The sequence below is a fragment of the Cornus florida genome, unplaced genomic scaffold, assembly GCF_030987335.1.
Source record: "Cornus florida cultivar Cherokee Brave unplaced genomic scaffold, ASM3098733v1 CherokeeBrave_3.0.0_Hap2_Chr07, whole genome shotgun sequence".
NCBI lineage: Eukaryota > Viridiplantae > Streptophyta > Magnoliopsida > Cornales > Cornaceae > Cornus > Cornus florida.
Window position 1 is genome coordinate 28931000 of NW_026775577.1, and position 24164 is coordinate 28955163.

General features: G+C 35.4%; 1 protein-coding gene across 1 annotated transcript; it reads right to left on the bottom strand.

Moving 5' to 3' along the window:
* Nucleotides 1-68: 68 nt before the first annotated feature.
* LOC132266904 (nicotinate phosphoribosyltransferase 2-like) lies at nt 69-24164 on the bottom strand. Its single transcript, XM_059767916.1, has 15 exons — nt 23798-24164; nt 18981-19128; nt 17868-17987; nt 17550-17684; nt 17405-17466; nt 15153-15228; nt 9483-9584; nt 8392-8508; nt 7083-7141; nt 5636-5810; nt 3450-3584; nt 3275-3373; nt 2225-2333; nt 440-552; nt 69-327 (listed from the first exon to the last, which is right to left on the bottom strand). Exons 1-15 carry the CDS (start codon nt 23977-23979, stop codon nt 250-252), a joined length of 1710 nt encoding a protein of 569 aa, XP_059623899.1. The 5' UTR covers nt 23980-24164; the 3' UTR covers nt 69-249.

The following is a 24164-nucleotide window of genomic DNA, read 5'->3' on the forward strand; positions in this document are numbered from 1 at the left end:
CTTTTGCTAGATGGACCCTTTGCTATGATCCATCAAAGCCCTATAAATGTCAGTGGCAGTATAAAAGGTGAAGCAAACATATCTTTCTTTCATTAAGCAATAAGAGAAAGATCAAAGTTATCAACCCCATAGTTACATAGCTAATTCAACATTTAAATTCATACTGTTTGAAATTCCTCCAATTTCATTGGAATCACTACTTGCATTCCATTTCATATCACATTTGCAGCACATCTTGTTCATCCATCTTCACAGCAACTCCCCCACAGGTGCCTCATTGAGCCATAGGAAGTGAATGAAGTCGTACAACTTCGCGCTTACACTGACCTGCTCAGCAATAAAATGAATATTTTCATAGTTGTAACTCGGCAAAAAATTCGCGAAAGAAAATGTTTTCAGCAAAAAAAAAGTCATGAAAGCAAGAGAGAGAATGCAGCACTTTGTAGGGTGTAGGGTTAAGTCTCCTCATGTGGTCCGGCCGCATTTGTTCCAGCTGCCTGATGCAACGATCTCTAATCGCCTTAAGTGGTGGTAACTCGTCTCTTAATTTATCTTCAAGTAGAAAAAAAGTTAGCTCAGAGATTGTATGCAATCCACCTATTGCTGAAAATTTAGTTTTCATTTTATTTTAATGATAAAGTGCAAAAAAAACCCCTAAAGTATGCTTAAGATGCATATCACACCCCCTCACGTGCAAAAAATACCCCTAAAGTTTCAATTTGGTGCAAATAGGTCCCTTTGACAAATTTAAACCTCAAGTTAACTAGATTACCCTTACTAAACCATTTTATAAAATATATAAAAATAAATAATTTTGTAAAATGACTGAAAAGGACACTATTAGAGGATGTCCCACTCGTGTAAAAAAACACCCCTAAAAATTCAATCTGGTGCAAATAGGTCCCTCTAACAAATTTAAACCCTAAGTTGACTAAATTACCCTTACTGAACCATTTTATAAAATATATAAAAATAAATAATTTTATAAAATGACCAAAAAATGACACTAGTGGAGGACGCGGGCAATGGACAAGTAAAGATAAAAATATAAAAGAAAAATAAAAGTATAAAAGAAAAGATAAAAATAGAAAATAAAAAATAAAAATAAAGTGCAAACTAAAGAAAACAAAATTTTTCCAAACTCCAAAAACCTGTACACACTGATATTGGGATTTTTTTTATTTTTTCAAAAATTCAAATCCTTGTTCTGCAAATTCTCAAAGTTTAAAAAAAAATTGTTTAGAGATATATATAGAGAAAAAAGTTTCAAAAATATATATATATAAGGTAATGTGCACATAACACCCCTATCCTATAAGATTAGAAGCATATATACCCCCTTAGGCATTTTCGAAAAAGTAAAAGGGCAAAACAGGTATTACAACACTAATTTATGTCAGATGAGATATTTTTGCACAATGTGAAAAGATTAGGGGTGCTTTTTGCACACTTTTTCAGGGGGTAAAAGTGCTACGCGGAGTATATTTTAGGGGCGTTTTCTGCACTTATCCCTTATTTTAAGGATGCTAAGACGGATAAACAGAAAGATCAAGACAGGATCAGATATGGTGCATCATAGTAATTTGTGCATGCTTTTAGGGAATGAATGAGGGTGTAATGTGATATTGTTTGTTACAGGTTGAAAGAGCTAATTTTGGGAGATATCTGAAAATATGGATTAAAATCAACCAAAAGCTTCAATATTTAACGCATCCATGGAAGACAAATTTCTGGTACGCTGGAAGGTGGAACATGATTAGTTTGGGGGATCGGGTGCAAATCAGTAGTTAATGGGGAAAATGCCCACAGGAAAGATTACTATGGGTCGAACGGTGAAAGGTCGGCCCAAAAGAGTAGGACTAGCCCAAGCCATGGGCCAGCCAGCAAATTTGAAAGGCCTATCGACCCAGAAACGTGGACACCAAGGAAAGGGAATTAGGGCAAGACAGTGAGAGTGTAAATAGAAAGGAGAAAGAGTGAGAAGAGTGTGTGTATGGCATAAAAACTGGCCGTTCATAGAAAAGGCCATTTTTTGTACCTACAATTAGCTTTGCCCACCCAAGTAAAAACAAGGCACTGTAAAGAATTATTTTCAATGAGGAAATTGAGACGACATATATTTATAGACACAGGGCACTTCTTATGCTGTTACAAGCACAAAGTGCCGAAAATTATGAATGCAGTGGTGACTATCTCTAGAGATTATGTATCCTAAATCTCTTACCAGGGCTGCCAGGCCAAAAACACCTTAGAAGCTCCTCAACATGCTGCGGCACTACATATGCTCTCTTGGATTCATTAAATGGGTGGCGACACAGAATCCTTTCCCCTACCTGCAAATAAAGTACGAAAAAACATAATAATAATTGAGACACTTCCATGTATTACTCAATTGTGGAGTTACTTCATACAAATCACAATAACAAGCACTTAAAACAGTAGACATCTAAGTCTTGTTTCAAGATGAATCAACTACTAACCTTGTAGGTGTTCGTTATTTTCTACCATATTAATATGGCCTCTCTACCCTCTATATAAGCTTCTGAAAAAAATTTACCGTACATATATGCATATAATGTACATGAAATAACTGACATTTTTTTTTTTTTTATAAATGTACATGAAATAACTGACATGGTACTATGGATATTCATATTAAAGGATAGCCTTTCAAAGTCTGCCTAATTAAATACTCCCATACAAACTTCATGCATTAAAGAAAACACCATCTATCATTTTTAGGCAGTTGAACTCCCAACTTCCTTTGCAAAACAGTTCTTCCAACTGAATCCATCAATAAAAGGATTGTTGCCTAGAGAAAGGTTCTGTGACATGGATACCATGTTCCATTTTTTTTAAAAGGTATCCTCCCATATTGGAGGCAAGTGGAGTGTACAATCTCATTCAGCATTTTTGGTCCACATAATTGTGCCTTGATAGGGGCATATAAGATATAAAAGAAGGAAGAGAACAATTAGGTTTTTAGGGGACTAACACACAACAGATTTGGCTTTATAAAAAATCAGTGAGAAAAATGTGAAATTAATATTTCTCAACCGGACTTCAAAATGGTTCGATCAAAAGCTACAACAATGCAAAATCCAATCTCTCTGTGAGGCGGGAAATCTTATCACAAGGTAGTGATCTGAGTGGATGAAGTACTATTAACAGTTGAGTCAGCCTGCATATCTGAGTGAATGAAGCATAAAAACATCTACCATTCACAAGAAGATTAATAGATATGCAGCATCTATACAGTATGTAGATAAAATACCTTAGGAGGCGGTTCATTTTCCCCCGTCATAATGTCTACAAGGGGGTAACCTTCTTTCCCAAACAATCTGTAACACCGTTTTTTACATGGAATAGTGACCTAAAACCAGAGAATAATTTACCCTCCATAATCGAAAGCGGAATACTCTTAAAATATTTCAGTAGCACGACAAAACCTTTGAAAGATCTTCAGAAAGTTTGATACGAGGCTGATTGTTTATTTCCACAAGCTTGAAAACACAACCTAAAGCGGCTTGAGCATAGCATGTAACCAAGTAGGTTCCAATTCCAAATGCATCAACCTCGTGACCCTGTGCATGAAAAAAGTTATTAAATATAGACAAATAGGCCCAGAAATAAAAATTCCTCTCCTTTTCTTCCTTTGTGCAGTGAAAAGGAGAACTATAAAAATCATTACAATATAATAATTGACAATCAATAAATTGAGACTGGAAAATTCCAATGGTACATAATTCATAATCCATCACAACAAATTTTGGCCATCTGCCACTGTCTCTATTAATGGTTCAACTTTGTTTTGAACAATACACAATTTCATAGTGAATGTTTATGGGCGTTGCAAAGAAAGTACGAGCAGTTACTAAACCGAAAAACGGAGCATCACCAATAATATAATTACATCCTTCAGCTCGACATGATGTGACAGTTCATTGATAGTCGATGCACCATCTCATATTTCTTATTGAATCAAAGCAATACACACGTTTCCATTTCCTTTTATAAGTGCAAGTGTATAATCAACTTTCTGTTTTTATTGTCAAATATAATGTTACTCAAATATTAATTTAAGGAAGACATAAAGGATGATTTTCATTTTATGTATGTAAATAGCCAAAGAGATTCCCCTGTACGTAGCATGAAAAAGATTAATGCAAAGAAAAAAATAAAAACATGCATCAAATCAAAACAGATAACACAGATCAAGGCTGAAAATGAAAACTATACTTTTGTTATAAATGGCAGGAGGTGTGACGTTGCAAAGGCAATACTGGTCAAATGGATGACATGAAGGTCAGTGTCACTGATATAGTGCATGAAGGTCAGTGTCACTGATACAGTGCTTGGTTTACGAATATTCAGCAAAAACTTCTTAACTGTTGCTTGAGTTCTTTGAAGTCAAAGTACATTAATGGGTAAAAGCACATTGGTACATTGACTATGCATCATCATTTCAACTTTTAAAAAGCATATTTTATATTTTGCTCTTACTCTTTTCCAAATATTTCTTGATTCAATCACAAAAAATCTGAATACTCATGATGTGATTATAGACTCATCATCACCTTCAAAGTTTCAACTACTCGGTCAGAGGTTATAATGCAGAAGAAAATAAAGTTCAGAAGACAGGCCTAACCATCGTGTACCCATAGTAAGGTACTTTTCAAAATAAATAGAGATCTTTGATAAAATCTAATTGCCAATTTCTCGTCATTGTGTTCTCAAAGAGCAGGGTCGCTTGATTATAATTACTGTCAAAGCTTCAATTAGTTAATCAAAGATTATAATTCAGACGGAAATAAAGTTGAAAAGACGGCCGTTAACCTCATGTCACCCATAGTATAGCATTTTTCAAAATAAATTGAGATTTTGGAGAAAGTTTAATTGCCAATTTACCATTATTGTGTTCTCTAACGGCAGAGTCACACGATATTATGAATACATAAGCTGCAAAGTAGACCAGTGAACAAAGCCTTGTGTATTTGTAAACGGTGTTAATTGAAAATAGATCAAAACCAGAGATAGCTTCACTGAAATATAACAATTCTATATTGTTAGAGGACATTATTGTAGTATTATTTCGTTATCAAGGGTATTGTTGTTCTTTACTGGTTTTAATATATAAGAGGGAGGTATTGTATAAATCCCTAGAGATGTACAGATTTTTCACAACAATTCTTCTCTCTTCTTCTCATCTAAAACCCTAAAACTAGTTGCACAAACTTCAACTTATATAATTTCCTCATAGAAACAAAATAAAACAAGCCAATTATCACGTCAGGCACTCAGAAGTAATTGGGACACCCCAGAGAAGTGGCCTTTCAAGTGAATTTATTAGACAATAAAAACACTGCCAGGTTATTATTAAATGGAGGGAATTTTGTTAACCATAACATCATCTAAATACACCACATCCATGTAGCTTGCTGACTGACTGCAACAATTGGCATCAAAGCATTCATTAGAGAAGAAAGTCCAATTGCTTATGGTGGTACACTTCCGATTATTTCTATTGATTGCCTAAGACAATATTCAGAAACTTTTCAATTGACAGCAAGACATTAGAGTGGTTTTAAGAATATGAATAATTTGGTCAGTAGCACCGTCAAATTAGAAATCTTACCTGTTTGTTTAAAGCATCTAAAGTTTCCTCATTAAGGTCATTACTAGCAGTAATATTCAGCTTCCCAAAACCAGGCACTCTGAGTTCCTTTTCGATAGTGCAAAAGAATTTCCGTGCCTCACAAGACAAATATGCAAGGTCACCAGAGTCTAACCTAATACCTACTGCTTTGTACCTGCACGCCATCTAAACTCAGCAATGAACAAATGGATATCTGAAAAAATGATGTCATGAAAATGTTACGCAAATGATAGGAAGTAAAAGGAAAAGAGAGGTAAGAAGAAAACAACAAACAATAATAGGTAATATGGATATACATTTCTCAACACCAAGAGAAAAATGGCAAAAGCAAAGACAACTTGATGGCAGAAGGTGTTTCTCAATGCACAACAAGAACGGCACATTTGCTCCACTCAAATAGCATACTTTTAGAATAATTTTTTATTTGATCAAAAATAAATAAATAAATAAATTTTGCTTCAGTTACAAAAAAATTCCTAAATTTTGCCTCAATCTAGTATCTTAATCAGGCAGGAATTGTTACGCAAAGTTGTTCATGTACCCAGTATATTCCTCTGTTAAAATTTTGTATACAACTAAATGAAAGGTAGATTATAAAATAAAATGTGATCATAATGAAGACTATACTCTTAATAGTGCACAACTAATCACCATCTAGAAATATATTATTATCCTTACTGTATCAATTCCAGTACAAATTCTACTAAAAACTGTGTGTTATTGCAGAAGAAATATGGAAGAAAGGCATCCCAAAAGTATGAAATTCAACTAATTTCAAAATTAACAAATTTAAATGTAATTTAGAAACCATTTCAAGCAACCCATCTGATGCCCTAAGGAATTGTTACTAACAGATATTAACATTTCACTATGCATGGATTAATTTTTTAGTTTGAAGTTCTTATTCTGCAGAAGAAATAAGGTCCTGAAAGCTAATAAATGTCCATTTAGCATAAAGTTACATAGTAAATTCAATCCAGGCCAGCTACAAATTCTGTTTGTCTCGTGCTAAGTGTTTTATCCTTTATGTCAGTTGAGAGATAATGTAAAACCTTTCTCAAACCTCTTGTAGATGGGACAATCAGTTAAAGGAAATGGGACAGGCTTTCTTGAGTACAGTTAAGTCCAGCAATAATAATCACGATAATCAAATCATCTTAATCATTTGTATGCTGTACGCTTGTTAATCCAACTCTTCAGAATGGACAAAGCAGATTTATTTTAATTCCCCTCTGCCAAATTGAATTCATTTGGTAGGGTACTGCAAGCATAAAGAGAAACATTCCTACTGAATGAGAAAACCACAGGTGGTGTAATATTCAAAAGATACATAAATTGGTCATTAAAACAGAATTCCTGCACAAAGAGACTTTAAATGAATAAAGATGCCAGCACATGACTATATGTATGAACGTTCTAGACATACCCCAAATCATTTAGTGCCAGAGCAACTGCACAAAAATTAGGTATTCCACTCTTCAGGACCTGATAAAAGGGATGTATCACCATTGTGTTAGAAAAGCCAAATCAGTGAGTCAATTTAGACTCACCTACATGAAGAGAGAGTGGCTGTACAGAAGTTAAAACTGCACTATGATTATGAATTAGCAAACCAAGATATATCAACTACCATGAAATGCAAAACAACAGAAAGCATGTTGACAGTTATCATTATCTACTATCTAAAGCATAAGCATACGTCATACAAAGTAAGCAAGGGCAAAAACCAAGTATACAAGAGGTGTATAAGAAGCAAAGAAAGCCAAAGTTCCAACAAAAATGTTGCAAGTCAATACTGTCAATGTAAGATCCTCTTAAAGCTCACAAGGAAGAGAAAATTTGAAGAGTACGAAGCAAAAACACACTCACAAGTCACAAGAAAATGTTCTGCAACTCTATAGTTGGGAGTTGGATTGTCATCAAACTATTCAAACATAGTAATTATGGTTTAAATAGAAAATCCTTATGACGTTACCCAATTAGAGTTACAAGAGTAGCTTGGAAGGAAGTTTACTAGAAGAAAACCACTCAAGTGAGCAGTATTAGCTAAATGATGAGAACCCTGACTTTAATAGCTACGAGCATAACATATAAAATAAAAACAACTTTCAATAGTGATTTAGAATCTTTTTCCTTCTTTTTTTAACAGATTACATAGAAATTAATGGTCCAATGACCAGTTCAACAGCAAAAGCGAGCCAGCCTCTACTCCACCGAATTAATAGAGATTCCCTCTTGGATTTCAACAGCATATGAGTTAAAAGAACCTTTTCTCTTACCTGTTGAAGGAAAATGAAAGAAATTAAAGAAAAAAAAGATTCCCGCCATTCCTGGAACTGTCTTGGAAAGGGCAAGGACGCTTTCTGCAGAACATTTCGGAAATGAAAAAGGGGGCACTAAGCTGATTCAAGGATTTCATTTCTGTTCGGGGAGGACGAGGGCTCAACGAGGCTTGTCCCTCGTGTGAACATTTGGCATCCCATACTTTTACTAATTATTTAGTATTTTATGCATAGTTAGAAAATAAATGTAATACGTCAAAATTTGAGGATCAAACATCACCTTAACCAAATTAAGTATATATGGAAAATACCAAGTGTTTAATGCTAAACAACAATGGATAAACAAAAGATTGCATTCAGGCAGGTAACTGAAAAAATACAACAGAAAGGTTATATCAGATATACAAGGAATACAAGGCTAATTTAAAATAAAAATAAAAAAATTATACTTACATCATATGTGTCTACAAGAGCTAGAAAATTTCTAGGGAACGCTAGGGCATATGAGGTGAAAGCTGCTAACTCGCTCTGATTTGTCTCAGAAAAAATGCCACGAGATACATGTGACCACTGAAAAGTATCCACAAACAGAACAATTGAGAAGTAAGACATGAAGAGCCTAAAAGATTAAGATTCCCATGGAATTTATTTTTTTCATGGTACTAACGAATTTATTTAAAAAATCCCATTGTAGAGGCGAACAGCCTTTCTAAAATTAGACAGTACAATTACAAAAACAAATAGAAGCTGAAAATTATACATATATGCATATGCAAAATCAAGAGAGAGAGGAAAATGATGAGAGTAAAAGAAAATATTGATTCTCTAGTCTTTTCCATTTAGAGTGAAGAAAAAAATTAAAGACGTTAATTTCTCGCCACATAAACAAAAGAAATAACCTAACTTCAATCCAACAAAAATTTACATAAAACAATATTACCAAGCCTTTTCCCAAATATACATAAAACAATATACTAATGGAATTTCCAAGAGGAATGCCAGTTATGATCTTTCACATTTAGCTCTTCTTTCTTTTCCTCGATTTTTTAAAATTAAGATTTTGCATGCTTATTTTTAACCCTTGGAAAGGGAAAGTTTTAGAGGAAACTTTGCACTAGGCATAGAAATTTGGGGCCCTTGGGAAACACAAGTTAAATAATTGTACTCAACGGGTTGGCTAGCACACATGTAACTTTGGTACACAAACCATCTCCTCTTTCTGTCCAAAAACATCACGTATACACCAGCTAGTTTTTCTAAAAACGACCCAAACTCCCACTAAAGTCATAACAATTTATTATCATTCAACATTCACTTCCTCGTTTTCTACAATTGGGCATTTATAATTATTTACAGTCCTATATTGCATAAATTTATAATTACTGTTTAAATGATTTATAATTTTTTGTTGCACTTAAAAATAATGCATATTTTATTACTCCCTTTAGCCCCAAAGTAAGCATCCCTCTTAGTAATTACTTTTTAAGACGGCATGCATTTAATGCATTTATACTTGAGTGAGAATAACAAGTTTTTAAGAGCACCTTTATTTTGCTTAGCCATGCTTGCACCAGACTAACAAAATCCTCGCAAGCACTTGAACCATCACAACTCCGAAGTGACTTGTCTATGATCTCATCAGGGCTCTGCAGATCACAGGATTAATAAGATTAGAGGGGGAAAAAACAACTCAAGCAAGAAAGAATACATGGATAACAGAGAATCAAACAAATACATATATAATTTTTTTTCCCTGAACAGTTGAAAATATGGTGTCCACTGGACAAAAATACTATAATGATGCATATGATTACTGTCTAATTGAATTGCGTATATAAAAAAACAATTAATAACATCACAGTCAAATACCCATGAAGGTTACATCATAACAAAAGAAAGAGAGAATATGACAAAATATTTGGTAAGAAATGGAGGAGGACAGCAAACCAAGACATGAACCAGAATCCAAAGAACATGGATGAAAAACGGAAGTACTTGAGACACGTAATTGCACGTAAATTAACATGTCTAGCAATTCAAAATGTTATTTTTTCATTCAGCTTGACAACATCTCTTCCCCACCCCTTCAAAACTCTACAAGTGTCTCTCAGATCTGGTAAAATCACTAAAGCCAATCAACCACTTAATATCATAAATAGCTGTAGCGGTGAAACCTAGAGTGCATGAATATAAAACAATACAAAAGACCGATGCATATAAAACAAGATCGATGGGTATGATCTTTTCCAAAATACAAAAGACCCTTGCGGATAACTTCTTGCTCCATGACTTACCATGAAATGGACACCAACACAAGTTTTCGCCTTAAAATGATTGACATGGAAAACAAATAAGTATCATGCAGAAATTGACATGATCAAACTAGCTGCAAAACCGAGGTTTCTTTTGTTGTCAGGGGCTTATTTGTTATTACCTATATAATGTTAGGGCTTATGTGTAATTCTGAAACTTGTTATTATAAATAGAATGTGGTAGAAGGATGAAAGTATTCTTTCATTCTTTCTCTCTTTCCCCATCTCTCTCTCTTTTTTGCGCATCCGCTTTCTTCACTTTTCCTTCTTCTTCTTTATCACTTACTCTTGATTTGATTATGTCTTAAAGTCAACATGGTATCAAAGCATGGTTTGTAAAGCTCTAGGTGTGTAGTTAAAACCCTAGGGCAAGTTTGTGTAAACCCTAGTGGGTGTGAAGGGTTTTGAAGAGATACCAAGATGGGATTTGTTTGCAAGGAAGTAGTGTTAATCACAGCCACACGTACCGCGGATCCAACTCTGCAATGAGTTGGCTGGGGGTCGTTGGGGGCAGCGCGCCCTTGCCCGGGAAAAAAAATTTTGTACCTGTTTTTTTATCTATTGCAGTCTTGATCGATTTTTTTTTGTGTTCACGGGCAACAACGGCTTTTTCTTCATCGTTCGCGATTCTGGTATGGTCTACTTTGTTGCTTTCTAGAGTTTGTGTGGGGACTGTGTGGTCGTTTTTTTATGCATCAGAAGACGGTAATCTTTCTAGTTGAAGTTTGTGTTTTAGAGAGGTGGTTCTCTACATATTTTGTTGCTGTTTTTGTTTTTGAGGATTGTATACCCAGAAACTGTTTGATAAAATGTCTACCTCAGAGGTGACTTCAAAAGAAGTTGGGTCTTCTCCTAGTCTGACTCCAATATTGGGAGGTAGTAGTGATCACCATCCAGGCCTTTGTATGACGACTATTAGGCTGGATGAGATGAACTATATGGAATGGGCTCAATTTGCTCGTATGCATATCACTGGTCATAGGATGATTGACCATATTGAAGGGACTGTCACGTATCCCTCCAAGAGCGATCCTGAATTCAAAGAGTGGAGTGCAGATAATGCAATAGTTATGACGTGGTTGTTGCAGTTAACACAGCCACAGATCAGCAAAGGGTTTCTGTTTGTAAAAACAGCTAAAGAGCTATGGACGACTGTGGAAGAGACGTATTCCTCGGTTGGTAATTTTGCAAAACTGTATGAACTCCAACAACAAATTTCAAGATTCAAGCAGGAAGACCAAACTCTTGCTACATATTACCACACTCTGCATGGTAAATGGGAAGAGTTAGATCACTACCAAGACTATATACCTGTTTGTGCAGCTAATGTTAAAGCATTTCATGCTATGGTAGAAAGGAATCGAATCTATGAGTTCTTGGGCGGTCTGCATCCGAGATACGAACATGCCAGGGTACAAGTGTTAGGCAGGTATTTAGCCCCTATTTCTGTTAAAGATGTGTTTTCGTATATCCAGGCTGAGGAGAGTAGACTGGAGGCTATTTCTGCACCTGTAAACACTAAGCCTAAGCCAGAAGTACCATTGTCTAAGAGGTTTGCTCTTGCCACACAACAATGGAACAAGCCCAATCCTCCAAAAGGAGGGAAACAGGATGACAAAAGCAAGTTGAGGTGTGATCACTGTGGGCGTACGCGCCACACTGGGGAAACATGCTGGAATCTGCACGGTCGCCCTACTCCATTTAGGGGGTTATCTACGGCACATACTACAGAGCATGAGACTGCTTCTACTAGTTACGCCTCCTCAGGGCCACCGAGTTCTTTGTTCGAGGCTGAACTTGATGCTCTCCGACATCTACTAGCACAACATTCCTCTGTCAGTCACATTACAAAAGGCTTGAATTGTAGTGTAACCTTTTTTCCATCTCATTGTGTGTTTCAGGACTAGGACACAGGGAAGACGATTGGAAGTGGACGTGAGGACAATGGCTTGTACTTACTGCGAGGCTAACTTCTTATTATGTTGCAAATCAATCTAGTGTTAGGAATAGTAATGCCAATAAAAATCTGTTAATGCAATGGCATAATAGACAAGGTCATTTACCTCTTCCTGTTTTGAAGCATGTGCTTCCCCAATTTGCTTCTATTGAATCTTTTGAGTTAAATTATGAAACATACGTTCTTACCAAACAATGTCGTGTTTCTTATCCTACTGGTATTAATAAAAATACAACTCCTTTGCAGCTTGTTCATTCTGATGTGTGGGGTCCTGAATCTACTACTTCGTTACTTGGTTTTCGTTACTTTGTTGTGTTTGTTGATGACTTTAGTCGATATACTTGGCTTTATCTTATGAAAACCAAAGATGAAGTTCATTCCATTTTTAAAACCTTTCATAGGATGGTATGTACTCAGTTTGGTTATCCCCTCAAAATCCTTCGATCTGATAATGGATGAGAGTTTATATATGGTGGTCTTGCCTCCTTTTTTGCTGATAACGGGATTGTCCATCAAACCTCTTGTGTTGATACACCACAACAAAACGATGTAGCTGAAAGAAAACACCGTCATATTACGGAGGTGGCCTATTCTCTTCTAATTGGGATGGGGGTGCCTAAAAGTTATTAGGCCGATGCAACCTTAACAGCTACATACCTTATCAATCGCATGCCTTCTAAGGTTCTTGGCTATCAATCCCCCTTCACTGTCTTACACCATGACACTGCCTTGTTTACTGTCCTTCAAAAGTGTTTGGTTGTGCTTGTTATGTTCACATTCCTCATCGTAAGGACAAAATGGACCCTAAGGCAATCCGATGTGTCTTTCTTGGATACTCTGCCACTCAGAAAGGGTATCGGTGTTATAACCCTACCACTCGTTGTCGCTTTGTCTCCATGGATGTTACATTCTTTAAGTCTGTTCCTTTTTTTTCCCCTAATCGGGATTCTCTACAGGGGGTGACTATTATACAGGTAGAGAATACGTTGTCCATTCAGAGGGAATGCCCCCTTCCTTTGCTTGTTCCCATAGGGGGAGCTTCTTACTGAGGTACATATGTCTAGTCCTCATAACACTAATGATTTGCAGTAGGGAAAGCAGCCAATTGTCTACACTAGGAGGGCAAAACAAGTTATTGACTCACCCCAGGACCAAGAAGTCTCCCTCAATCCAGGTAATTCCTTAGTTGACATTAATACACCTCATTCTTTTCCCAATAGCATTCCTGTTGATTTTGATGTCCCTATTGCCTATCGTAAGGGTGTTCGTAGTTGTGCAAAGCATCCCATATCTCAATTTGTATCCTATGATGCCTTATCTCCAACATATCGTGCTTTCACTTCGTGTATCTCCTCTGTATCTGTTCCTTCTAGTGTTTCAGATGCTCTTAGTCAAACTCCATGGAAGAAAGCTATGCTTGAAGAAATGATGGCCCTTGAGAAGAATGGTACTTGGGATATTGTTCCATTACCTAGGGGTAAGAAACCAGTAGGCTGCAAATGGATCTACACAATAAAGTATCATGCAGACGGAACAATTGAGAGATATAAAGCTCGGTTAGTTGCAAAGGGCTTCACTCAGACGTATGGAATTGATTATCTGGAAACATTTTCTCCAGTTGCCAAGATGAACTCTATACGTGTTCTTCTTTCTTTGGCAGCTAATTTGAATTGGCCCTTACATTAGCTGGATGTAAAGAATGCTTTCCTTCATGTTGACTTGGAGGAAGAGGTGTATATGACTATGCCACCAGGGTTTAAGCTTGCCAATGGTCATAATTTAGTGTGCAAGCTAAATAAAGCCTTGTATGGGTTAAAGTAGTCGCCACGTGTTTGGTTTAAGAGGTTCAGCACTGCTGTGAAAAGAGTAGGGTAGACATAGAGTTAGGCAGATCATACTCTCTTCATCAAGAAGCACCAGGGTTGCACCACTGCCCTTATTGTATATGTTGATGATATTGTTATCACTAGAAATGATCCAGAAGAGATTCGTCGAATGAAGTCATTATTGTGGAAAGAGTTCGAGGTTAAAGACCTCGGATCATTGAGATACTTTCTTGGCATCGAGGTGTGCAAATCGAAGAAAGGGGTGTTCATTTCTCAACGGAAGTATGTGTTAGATTCGTTGGCTGAAACAGGCAAGCTTGGAGCTAGACCTGATATTCCCATTGAACAGAACCATGGCTTAATGACGTAGATGGAGACCCATTAGATGATGTGGGAAGATTTCAGTAATTGGTTGGGAGACTCTATGTTCATCCCCTCTTCTTCCCTTATCATAAAAATGTTCAACAAGACTATCATTTATGTCTAGACTTCTGTTAAACATAACAAAATTTAACCAATCATTTGTTTTCATAGACATTTATTAAGAAACAATGGATAAAATATTTTATCTTTTACAAACTTTAAAGAAGTTACAGTTTCATCATGAATTCCATTTAAGTCGATAATGTTTAAAATAATAACTATTTTGTCCTAAAAAGAGTCAAATGTTTTTTGTTCCCTTAATTCCATAGATTTTAACATATCCCTTGATTTGTATTCATCAAATTTCCACAAGAGTCAAAGTAGGCCAGTTCTAACCGAGTAGAATTGAATAAATCCGGGTAAATGTTCTCCGTGACCATCCCTTCCTACCACCAACACTTAAATACTTATTCAATCTAGGGAAAAAAAATTAGAAATCCAATGGTAAAATTTATTCAATAGGATGAACATGCTAATGCCGCAACTTGGGTGATTCACTGAAAGTCACCAAACACTTGTGTTTTGAGAGAAGAAGACTCCAAAAAGAATAAACGGGATAAAGTTATTGATCACCACTGTGGTAGAAACAGATTTTTTCTTCTTTTTTTTACAAGTGTGGTACAAACTACAAACAGAATTATTAAACTACTACTAAACATTTGTAATTTGTGTAAGTTGCTTGTAAATTTCACCAACCATGAACGAGCTAACAAAAGCATGGGAATGTGTCCCACGGAGTGGTATCCCAAATAACCTCCCAGCTGCAACATTGCTGTCAACACATTAACACAAAATTGAGATGAGAGACAACTCTGATCAACAAGTTATTGGAAAAGATAAGAAGGTTGTAAGGCTCAAGTGATTCCCAAGTCACTCAGAAAGGGCACGCAAAAAATAACTTTACATCATGCCTGACCTGTTGGGTTAACTGTCAAAGTGGCACAAATATATAGTTTAATAAAGGTCTGCAATGAAAGTTTCTGACTGAAGTAACTTCTTCGAACTGATGTAGTTCAACTGATCAATTAGGAAAATGACTATGACTCCATTTAGTTGTTATCACATTGTGAAGTATCTGAGAATTTTCCTTTTTTATCCTTGTTTAATTAAATGTGTGTGATATTGTGCACGTGGCCTTGTGAATGACAGGAATCCAGGTACACAATATAGAGTTGATCCTGTAAAGCTCAACCCTTTGCTAGGTGATACACAATGCATGAGGTTAAAAAGAATCGAGGATAAATCCATCACTAAAACTGCAGCAATATTTCGCTCAAGACTTGCATTTTGGGAGCATCAGCGCTACAGGCTCCAGCCAACCAAAAAGTATCCAGGAAATGAACCATTAGACGATAAACAAAACTAAACTGTAAAATCACCATGATGAATTCAGAAAATTAACTGTATTTTATTTATTTCTGAATTCATCACAGTAATTAGAATTAGATGCTACCTCATGATCCAAAGGGTGAAGATGACAATTCAAGATAATGACAAGCGTAAAAAGGTAAATTCACACTCTCATATGCTTAACTCACCAATTATGGTTTTGTTTTGTGCATTTGTATCATTCATTATGTTAGAATACATTGCATGCCTCACTGAGTATTTTTAAAAAGGTTTTAATTTGGAAAACTAAGTTTTTTCAAACAAGGGCTTTTGATCGATCAAACCATCAATTGGCCCATTTTGTGCAAGTTTTTGGATCGAACTACCAAGCCAATTGATTGAACCTTGCAAAAATCAAATTCCTAACTGATTTTATAAATAAAATTAAAAAAAAAAAAAAAAAAAAAAAAAAAAATTCTTGCGATCAAAGGCCTATATAAACAGCATTAGGGGGGAAACAGTACACAAGAGCGTACTAGCATACATATAGTGCATATAGGCTATCTAGAGTAGATTTTCTTTAATTTCCATCATCTAGGTATATTGAATAAGATGGTGTGTAAAGGCTTCAAAGGAAAATCAAACGAAGATAATGAGGTTGGAGTTCAACAGCTAGAATAGGAGATCAATCAGTAATCACAGAATAAGAATCCAATCGCACGAGGAAAGGATTCATTGATCGATAGCAAAAGAATTTGAGGAAGGATGTCTGGATAACGGGTATGTCAAGTAATTTTATCAGTTTAGAATAAGACTATATGATATCAATGTTTATTTAGATTTCTATTATTTAAGTACTATCAATTATTGCCAACTTGATTATGATTATAGATTTTAGTACCCCGTTATTGTTAGTCATGGTTTTGAAAACCTATTCCCCTCTCCTCTTTTCCAGGTCTAGTTGGGGACTTGGCATACTAGCTTAGACTTCAGTCCTCTCTTCAAGAGGAACAAGTTGCCAAGTGATTAATGGGTAGATGCCAGATTCTGTGTTGAGTTTGACCGATGCCTACAGAGGGTGTTCAGTGTGGCCCCAAGATAGAGACGCATCGAGGACGGCCCCGCTCTGTCTGTGGTGGGCCTTGTGGAGGGAGAGGAATATGAGATCCTTTGATGGGGTGGAGTCCCCTTGGGGGGTTTTAAGATTTTCTATACGTAGCTCTCTATTCTTTGGGGTTCAGGGGTAAAATTGTAAATCTATGGAGATTCTTTTGTCTTTTGTGGATAAGTTGAGGCTATAGGGTTTTTTTGCAGTTGTTCTTGGCTGCTTTCCCTGTTTGGGTGCTAATTATCGAGGAAAAAAAAAAAAGTAAACTGGACTCACAAATGGAAGAAAAAAAAGTAAACTGCACTCAAAAGTCTTTTGGTATTAATTTTGTAAAACCGTCATTCTAAACAAAGCTTCACATGGGTGATCAGTCCCATAAATGAGTTTCTCATTAATAAAGTAGCAAACATCCAAGAGAAGTGACAACATATCCCCATAGATAAGATAAGAAACCCCACAATAAAAAAGACAACTGCATAAACTAAGAATCCAGTAGTTCACTGGGTATTACCTTGTCGCATCAAATCCTCCAATATAGCAATATTTTGATGCCCCAATTCCACCATCAGGCCCCTATATGTAAAGTAGCCGCAGAATATATTAACAAAATGAATAACGCAGATAAGCTCTTCAAATCAATGGAAAATATCAGCAACCTGAGCGCGTCGAAGCCCAAACTCAAGTAGAAGCTTTGATTTTCCAGCAACAAAACGATGCCTTGCTGCATTAGTAGCAACTAATGATGCATAATTTATAAGAGTTAGAAATGGAGTTTCTAACAGTTGAACGACCTGGAACAACAAATAGGATCCTTAAGGTATTTCATGATAAGGAAATATAAGCAACACTAAGAAATGCATGTGCTGTTCAACAGCAAGCAAGAAAAAAAGATCTGCATGGATTGACTCATCAAAACACAACAACATTTGTCCAAAAGAAGTTCATGTAGATTAGACCAATTTATAGGTACTTACAGCTATTGGCCCTTCAACTCTCAGCAAGGGTACCTTTGGGAAAACAACAGATCCCTCCGGAACAGCATATACTTCAACATCAGAACAATCAATTCCTCTAAGATACTCATAGAAGCCATCCTATAGTTCACCAACACTGATTAGTGAACTACTTATTTTGAATGTAGAAACCATGAATTATAATAAAGTATGAAGAACGACACAATATCTCATAAATGCAGTTTAAAGACCACAAGCAAGAATGTGAAACCCAGACAATCTATGTGAAAGTTCTTTCAAATTAGTATGACAAATACTTGATTCTCAACATTGGGGGAAAAAGTAATAAAATATAGTAGTACTGTATAAAAAATATATATATATAAAAAAATTAAAAAAAAAAAACAATGGAGCTAGTGAATGCTAGATTATCTAGGTCTTTTCATATTCAAAGTCCAATTTCCGCTCAGTCCAATATGTATCAATTTCAGTACACTGGTCAGAGCAATAATGCTACATCACAACATCAAAATAATGATAGCAGCACAAGTCTGGAGAATCTGCAACTACAAGTGAAAGATGCAGTGGTCTACAATGTTTTCTGCTTGGTACATAAAATACCACCATAGTCTTTGTGCAAGAACCACTAGCAAGGATGCTTATTTCCAGAATTAATGTGTTATGTCAGTGCTAGTCATCACAAACAGACAAATTGCCTATATAATTTATGTCTGGAAACACATTGACTTTAAGTTATCAATTTCAATTGTATATATGCGTGTAAATATAAATTAACATTCATATCCAATTACAATTGTCCCGCAACAATGCATAAAGGCACACATTTCACCAGGATTGCAAGAATGAGATCATTTTGCAGATTGCAAGGGAAGCACAATTCACCAATGTATATGGTATAGTAGACAATCTTTCTGCCGATTGCATATGTAAGCCGTATGTGACTCTGAAATTTGTACTGAATATATGAAGTTCAAATGCTCAAGAAAATCCTAGTATCTTATTCTTCTATGTTAACTTTACTCAATACTTATACCATGCGTAACTACCAACTATGAACTAGATTCAGTATATTACTGCTTGTCTACCATTAACATAACCAATAAGTTGGTTTACCTCACATGTGCTAGGCAAGGACGCCTGGATAAAAGCAATCTCCTCCTCTGTCATATTAAAATTAGCAATGAGCTTTATGCACTCTTCTAGACCAGCAAAAACTGTATATTCACCGCCAAAGGGGTTCTTCCGAAAATATAAATCAAATCTGAAACATATCAGAGATAGAAAAAATGAACTGCTTACACAAATACAAAACATATAGTTCTATAAACATTCAAAACATGTGTAGCTTTACTAGTCCCACAGCTCTTTTTCGTTAGTCTCGACAGCAGATAGCTTCACATTAGTAAAAAGAACAGAGTTAGAAGCTTGAAAATGAAATAGATCAGTACTATGAGACCACCTAAAAGACTATGTATTAAGAAAATGAGACCACTTAAAGAGGCCAAAGACTATCAAGTAAAACTTCAAGGCTGATACGTCTTTGCAAATCAATCCAAGGCTTAGAGTGAAGAAGATAGGGGTAGCAGTGAGAGAACTGATGTAACTTGGAAGTTAACATTCCCTTGGTAGTTACGCATGAAATAGATCAGTACGCATGAAATAGTGCGTAACTACCAACTATGAACTAGATTCAGCCTTGATCCAGTACCCAAGGCTGAAAAAGGCACTGCAAGAATTAAACACACATAAATTTACTCCTAGTTGCAAATATAAATAATATGTGCCTCATTGAGTGGTAAAGTTGAAAAGTTTTCTATTGCAATTAAATTCAACTGCTGACATGGTTCCTTGTATTGAGCAGGTTTACCAAATATCTTGGATCAAGAAATGACCATGTATTCCCTACTCATACTTGTGCACACGCACAAGCACACGCACAAACACACGCACAAACACACGCACACAGGTCATAAAGTTTACATTTGATGTTTAATAGGAAGCCCTGAACTTGTCGTGCCAAATACTTCATAGAAAATATAAAGAATTGGAGATGAAGAAAATATAAGTTACATCCACAAAGGCAAATATTAAACCTCATCTTCTCAAAATTGCAGCTTGTGGGCATTAAAAAACTGCTGAAGGTCTATGACTCTGTGTTATTCAATTTAATTGCCTATAGTTTAGTAGATTTATGTTGATTTTGCTGATATTCAAAATCACAAACCCATGTTCTTCATCTTCCCTTGGTAAAATGTGATTGGCCATTTTGGTGAGGTCATTTTACGAAATGTAAAAACTGGCTAGATATGCTTGTGTCTGAGAAAATTTATTAGTAAGAAGCAGAGAAATTGAAGAGGTTGGAAAGAGAGTGGGACTTTTCTCTTGTTCATTTGATATCTTTTTCCAAGTTCCTATGGATAGATAGCCATCATGACATCATTGCAGTAGTTGCAATACAGGTGATGGAGTGCATTTATGGTCAAGGGCGGAGCTAGGGGGGCCAGCAGGGGCCATGGCCCCCACCAAACATTTTTGAAAATTTTTTTTACTATCCCTAAATATTAATTAATTTGTAAATTTTGTCCCTAAATCTATTAAAAATTTTAATTGGCCCCCCAATATTTTTAACTCATATATTGACCATCCAAGCTTTTTTGAAAATATTAATAACCCCTAAATATTAATTAATTTGTAAATTTTGCCCCTAAAATTTATTAAAAATTTCAATTGGACCCCCAATGTTTTTAAAAACACTTGAAAATAAATTTAGTTTGTGTCTCCTTCAAATTTAAAATTTTTTAAACTTGCACTCTTTTAACTATACTTCTAAAAGCTCAAATATGATGAAACAAAAATTTAAGCTCATTGTTATTATAGTCATTTTTTTTTTGGTAAATAATTATTATAGTCGTTATCGCAACACATTGTTATTTTATTTATATATACAAGTACAATATCTATATTATTAATTCAAGAGAGAAAAAAAGGAATAAAAAGACTAATACGGCAATTGATAAAGGAAAATTGATTTTCTAACAATGTTTATTTCTTTACGTTTCTTCTCCATTATTTTCTTTCTAACAACTTTTTTTTTTTTTTTTTTGTCTAAGTTGTATTTTTCTCATTTATTTATTTTCTCAAGGTATATATGCTATGACTAGTATTTAAATATATATATATATATATATATTACAATTGATTAATAAATTTTTTTTATTCTTGTTACATAGTTCAAATCTGGCCCCCCAACCTTAACTTTCTGGCTTTGCCCCTGTTTATGGTAAAGAAACTGTATTGGGTTAAGAGTTTGCACTTTTTCCTTTGAGAAGTGAAATTCCGACATTTGTCACCTCGCAATTTCTATGATTTCATAGTGGAATTTCTCATTCCAAACCTCCTATCAACATAAGTCAAGTACCAAACAAAATAACTGCATTTTTTGGTGGTGGCTACTTTTTTCTCTTTACTTTTCACCAAATGTCTTGGTAGCCACTTTTTTTCACAATTTCCTTGTGACTCCATTGGTTATAGCTTCAAAAATCTAGTGACTAGTTTAGAACCTTCATTTCCAGCAAGGATTTACAATGTCCTCTATCGATCACCACTATTAAACCTCTGCCCAAGTTGCTAGTTGTTAAGCCTCTAATCAACTTGCTAGTCGCTTAAACTATACCGAAGTGCTCCATGTATGAGTCGCACTGCCTCACTACTAAGCAAAACAGAACTTCATGTTTCATGTTCATCTGCTTCACAACCAGCTGATCACACAAGCAACTTTGATAGACCAGTTTGTACAATAAAATATCTTAAACTCCTAAAAAAAAACATAAAACCAAGAACACAATTATTTACAAGAAACATAACATACTGATTCCCAAAGGTGAAATAGATAATGATGTAATATCAGCTCCACTGAACACACTGATTCCCAAAGGTGAAATAGATAATGATGTAATATCAGCTCCACTGAACACCTTTATAACATGTCTAAATGAGACCCAAAACTTTACAAGCAAGACACTACTTCCATTTTAGCACAGTTTAGCGTACTTTTGAACTTTTGACACATTAATCCCTGTTTAAATTCTCAACTCTCTCATATCCACTCCACCAAACTCATGATTTTCTCAGCTCTTATCAAATTTTCCGCATTCCTTAAAACAAAGTGACATTCTTTGTGCCTTTCCTTTCCTTTAACTTGTTTCCGCCCATTTTTACGAAAAAAAATCTATACGTGCCTTAAGCAAACACAGTTTGCCACACCGACATAAAATTATATTCGTGAAACTTCATAGGTCAGCTACAAGTGTTGCAGTAAAATCATTCATTCAAAATTAACCCATATTTTATTTAAGATAAATTTTAACATAGAAAAAACTGAACCGAATTACTATTAGTGAAACTTCATAGGTCAGCTTCAAGTGTTGCAGTAAAATCGATCATTCAAAACTAACCCACATTTTATTCAAGAAATTTTTCAGCACAGAAACAACTGAAACATATTGAATTTATCAAAAACAACCAATCTAACTATGTCTTCTTACCAAGATCCTTGTAGCCTAGTGGTACTTCCTTACTGATGTAAAAGAGACTAGTGTGAGTGATTTAGAACCAGAAGAGACAATGGGAGAGGGAAGAAGAGAGAGGAAAGAAGACAGGAGAGAAGAAGAATCTGAGGGAGAAGAGATATGCAATTCAATACTCAATATTCATCAAAGGTACTTAATACAATACATATGCCTAGATTTATACAGGCAAACCACAACAAACTTACTTCTAAAATAGTTGCTGCAAAGATAAAAAGTTAATAAAAATGGCTGCCATGAGCCTAGTGAGACATGTAACCGTAATGGCTGCCATGTAGCCGTGCCTATGCCTAAAGTTAGAAAATAGCTATGCTAAGTTCCAACATAGCTGTGAGACAGCATACCTTATTTATAGGAAAACCTAGACTAAAACCATTTAAAAAGGAGATATTGCAAAGGTAACTCTTATTTACCAAAATTCCTAAAATATATAGAACAACTCTAAGATCTATCTGTCCTTGCCTCTCCTCCATGCATAGGTGAGAGTCATGCGCAATTCAAACTCTCGGGCCATGCCCGGTTCTTCATCACTTACCTTCCAAAGTAGAAGGTCAAGGGTTCAAGTCCCCATAGGGGCAAAAAGTAGGTGTGTGGGTGTGCTTCTTGCCAAAAATAAAATAAAATAAAATAAAATAAAAAATTCTCTGTCTTCTTTATATACCCAAGCATGCAAACATATATATATCCAAAAAAATCACAAACTGTAAACCACTAAAAATAAAAACAAGCAATATGTATATATAAACTATCAAAATCAAACAAACCCATAAATCAACAAACAGTGACAGCAAACAGAAAACAAGATAATCAATGAAAAGGGGAATTGGCATTCAAAAAATTGGATTCACACCAAAACGAATTACTATTCATGAAACTTCATAGGTCAGCTTCAAGTGTTGCAGTAAAATCGATCATTCAAAACTAACCGACGTTTTGACAAATTTCAGCACAGAAACAACTGAAATAATTGAATTTATCAAAAACAACCAGTCTGACTATGTCTTCTGTTACATACCCAGGCATGCAAACATACATATATCCACAATAATCACAAACCGTAAACCACTAACAATAAATAAACTGTCAAAATAAACTATCAAAATCAAACAAACCAATAAATAAAAAAAACAATGAAAGCAACTAGAATACAAGAACATCAATAAAAAAGGTCGAATTGGCATTCGAAAAAACTACTCAAAATCACAAACTGTATAAACCACTAACAATAAATACAAACTATCAAATCAAACAAACCCATAAATCAACAAACAGTGAAAGTAAATAGAAAACAAGAAAATCAATGAAAAGGGTCGAATTGGGCATTCGGAAAAAAAATGGACTCACACGGCTCGTTCGTTCTGCTTGCCGCCTTTCCAGTAAGCATAGGCCATAGTGAACTGATAGAGATCTGTGAGAAGAGGTGTCACCATTGGATTGGTCGGTCCATCGATAACCCGACTCCGATTCTCTTCCTCTTTGGGACCGTTAGCTTTGGACTCCATTGTTTCTATCAAATCGGACTCCATAATTTTTGTTGTTGTCCTTCTTCTTTGTCTAGTTATATTTATAGCGAGACAGTGAGAGAGTTTGCGTGAGCAGAACGGAGAAGCTATGGAGGTAATTGGGATTTCGCAGTCAGAGAGAAATGGGTCATAGAGAGAGAAGTTGAGACTTAAAAGAGTCTTGAAACCGTTGAAAAGGGTAGAGTGGA

Bases quoted from the DNA above. Each gene is read 5' to 3' on its own strand.
- LOC132266904 (XM_059767916.1), bottom strand. From the start codon at position 23,979: ATGGAGTCCGATTTGATAGAAACAATGGAGTCCAAAGCTAACGGTCCC. The intron at 8,509-9,482 runs GTGCTCTTAAAA...GATACTTTTCAG, and splicing joins CATGGCTAAGCAAAATAAAG to TGGTCACATGTATCTCGTGG. The intron at 7,142-8,391 runs GTAAGTATAATT...CCCTTTTATCAG, and splicing joins CTCTTGTAGACACATATGAT to GTCCTGAAGAGTGGAATACC.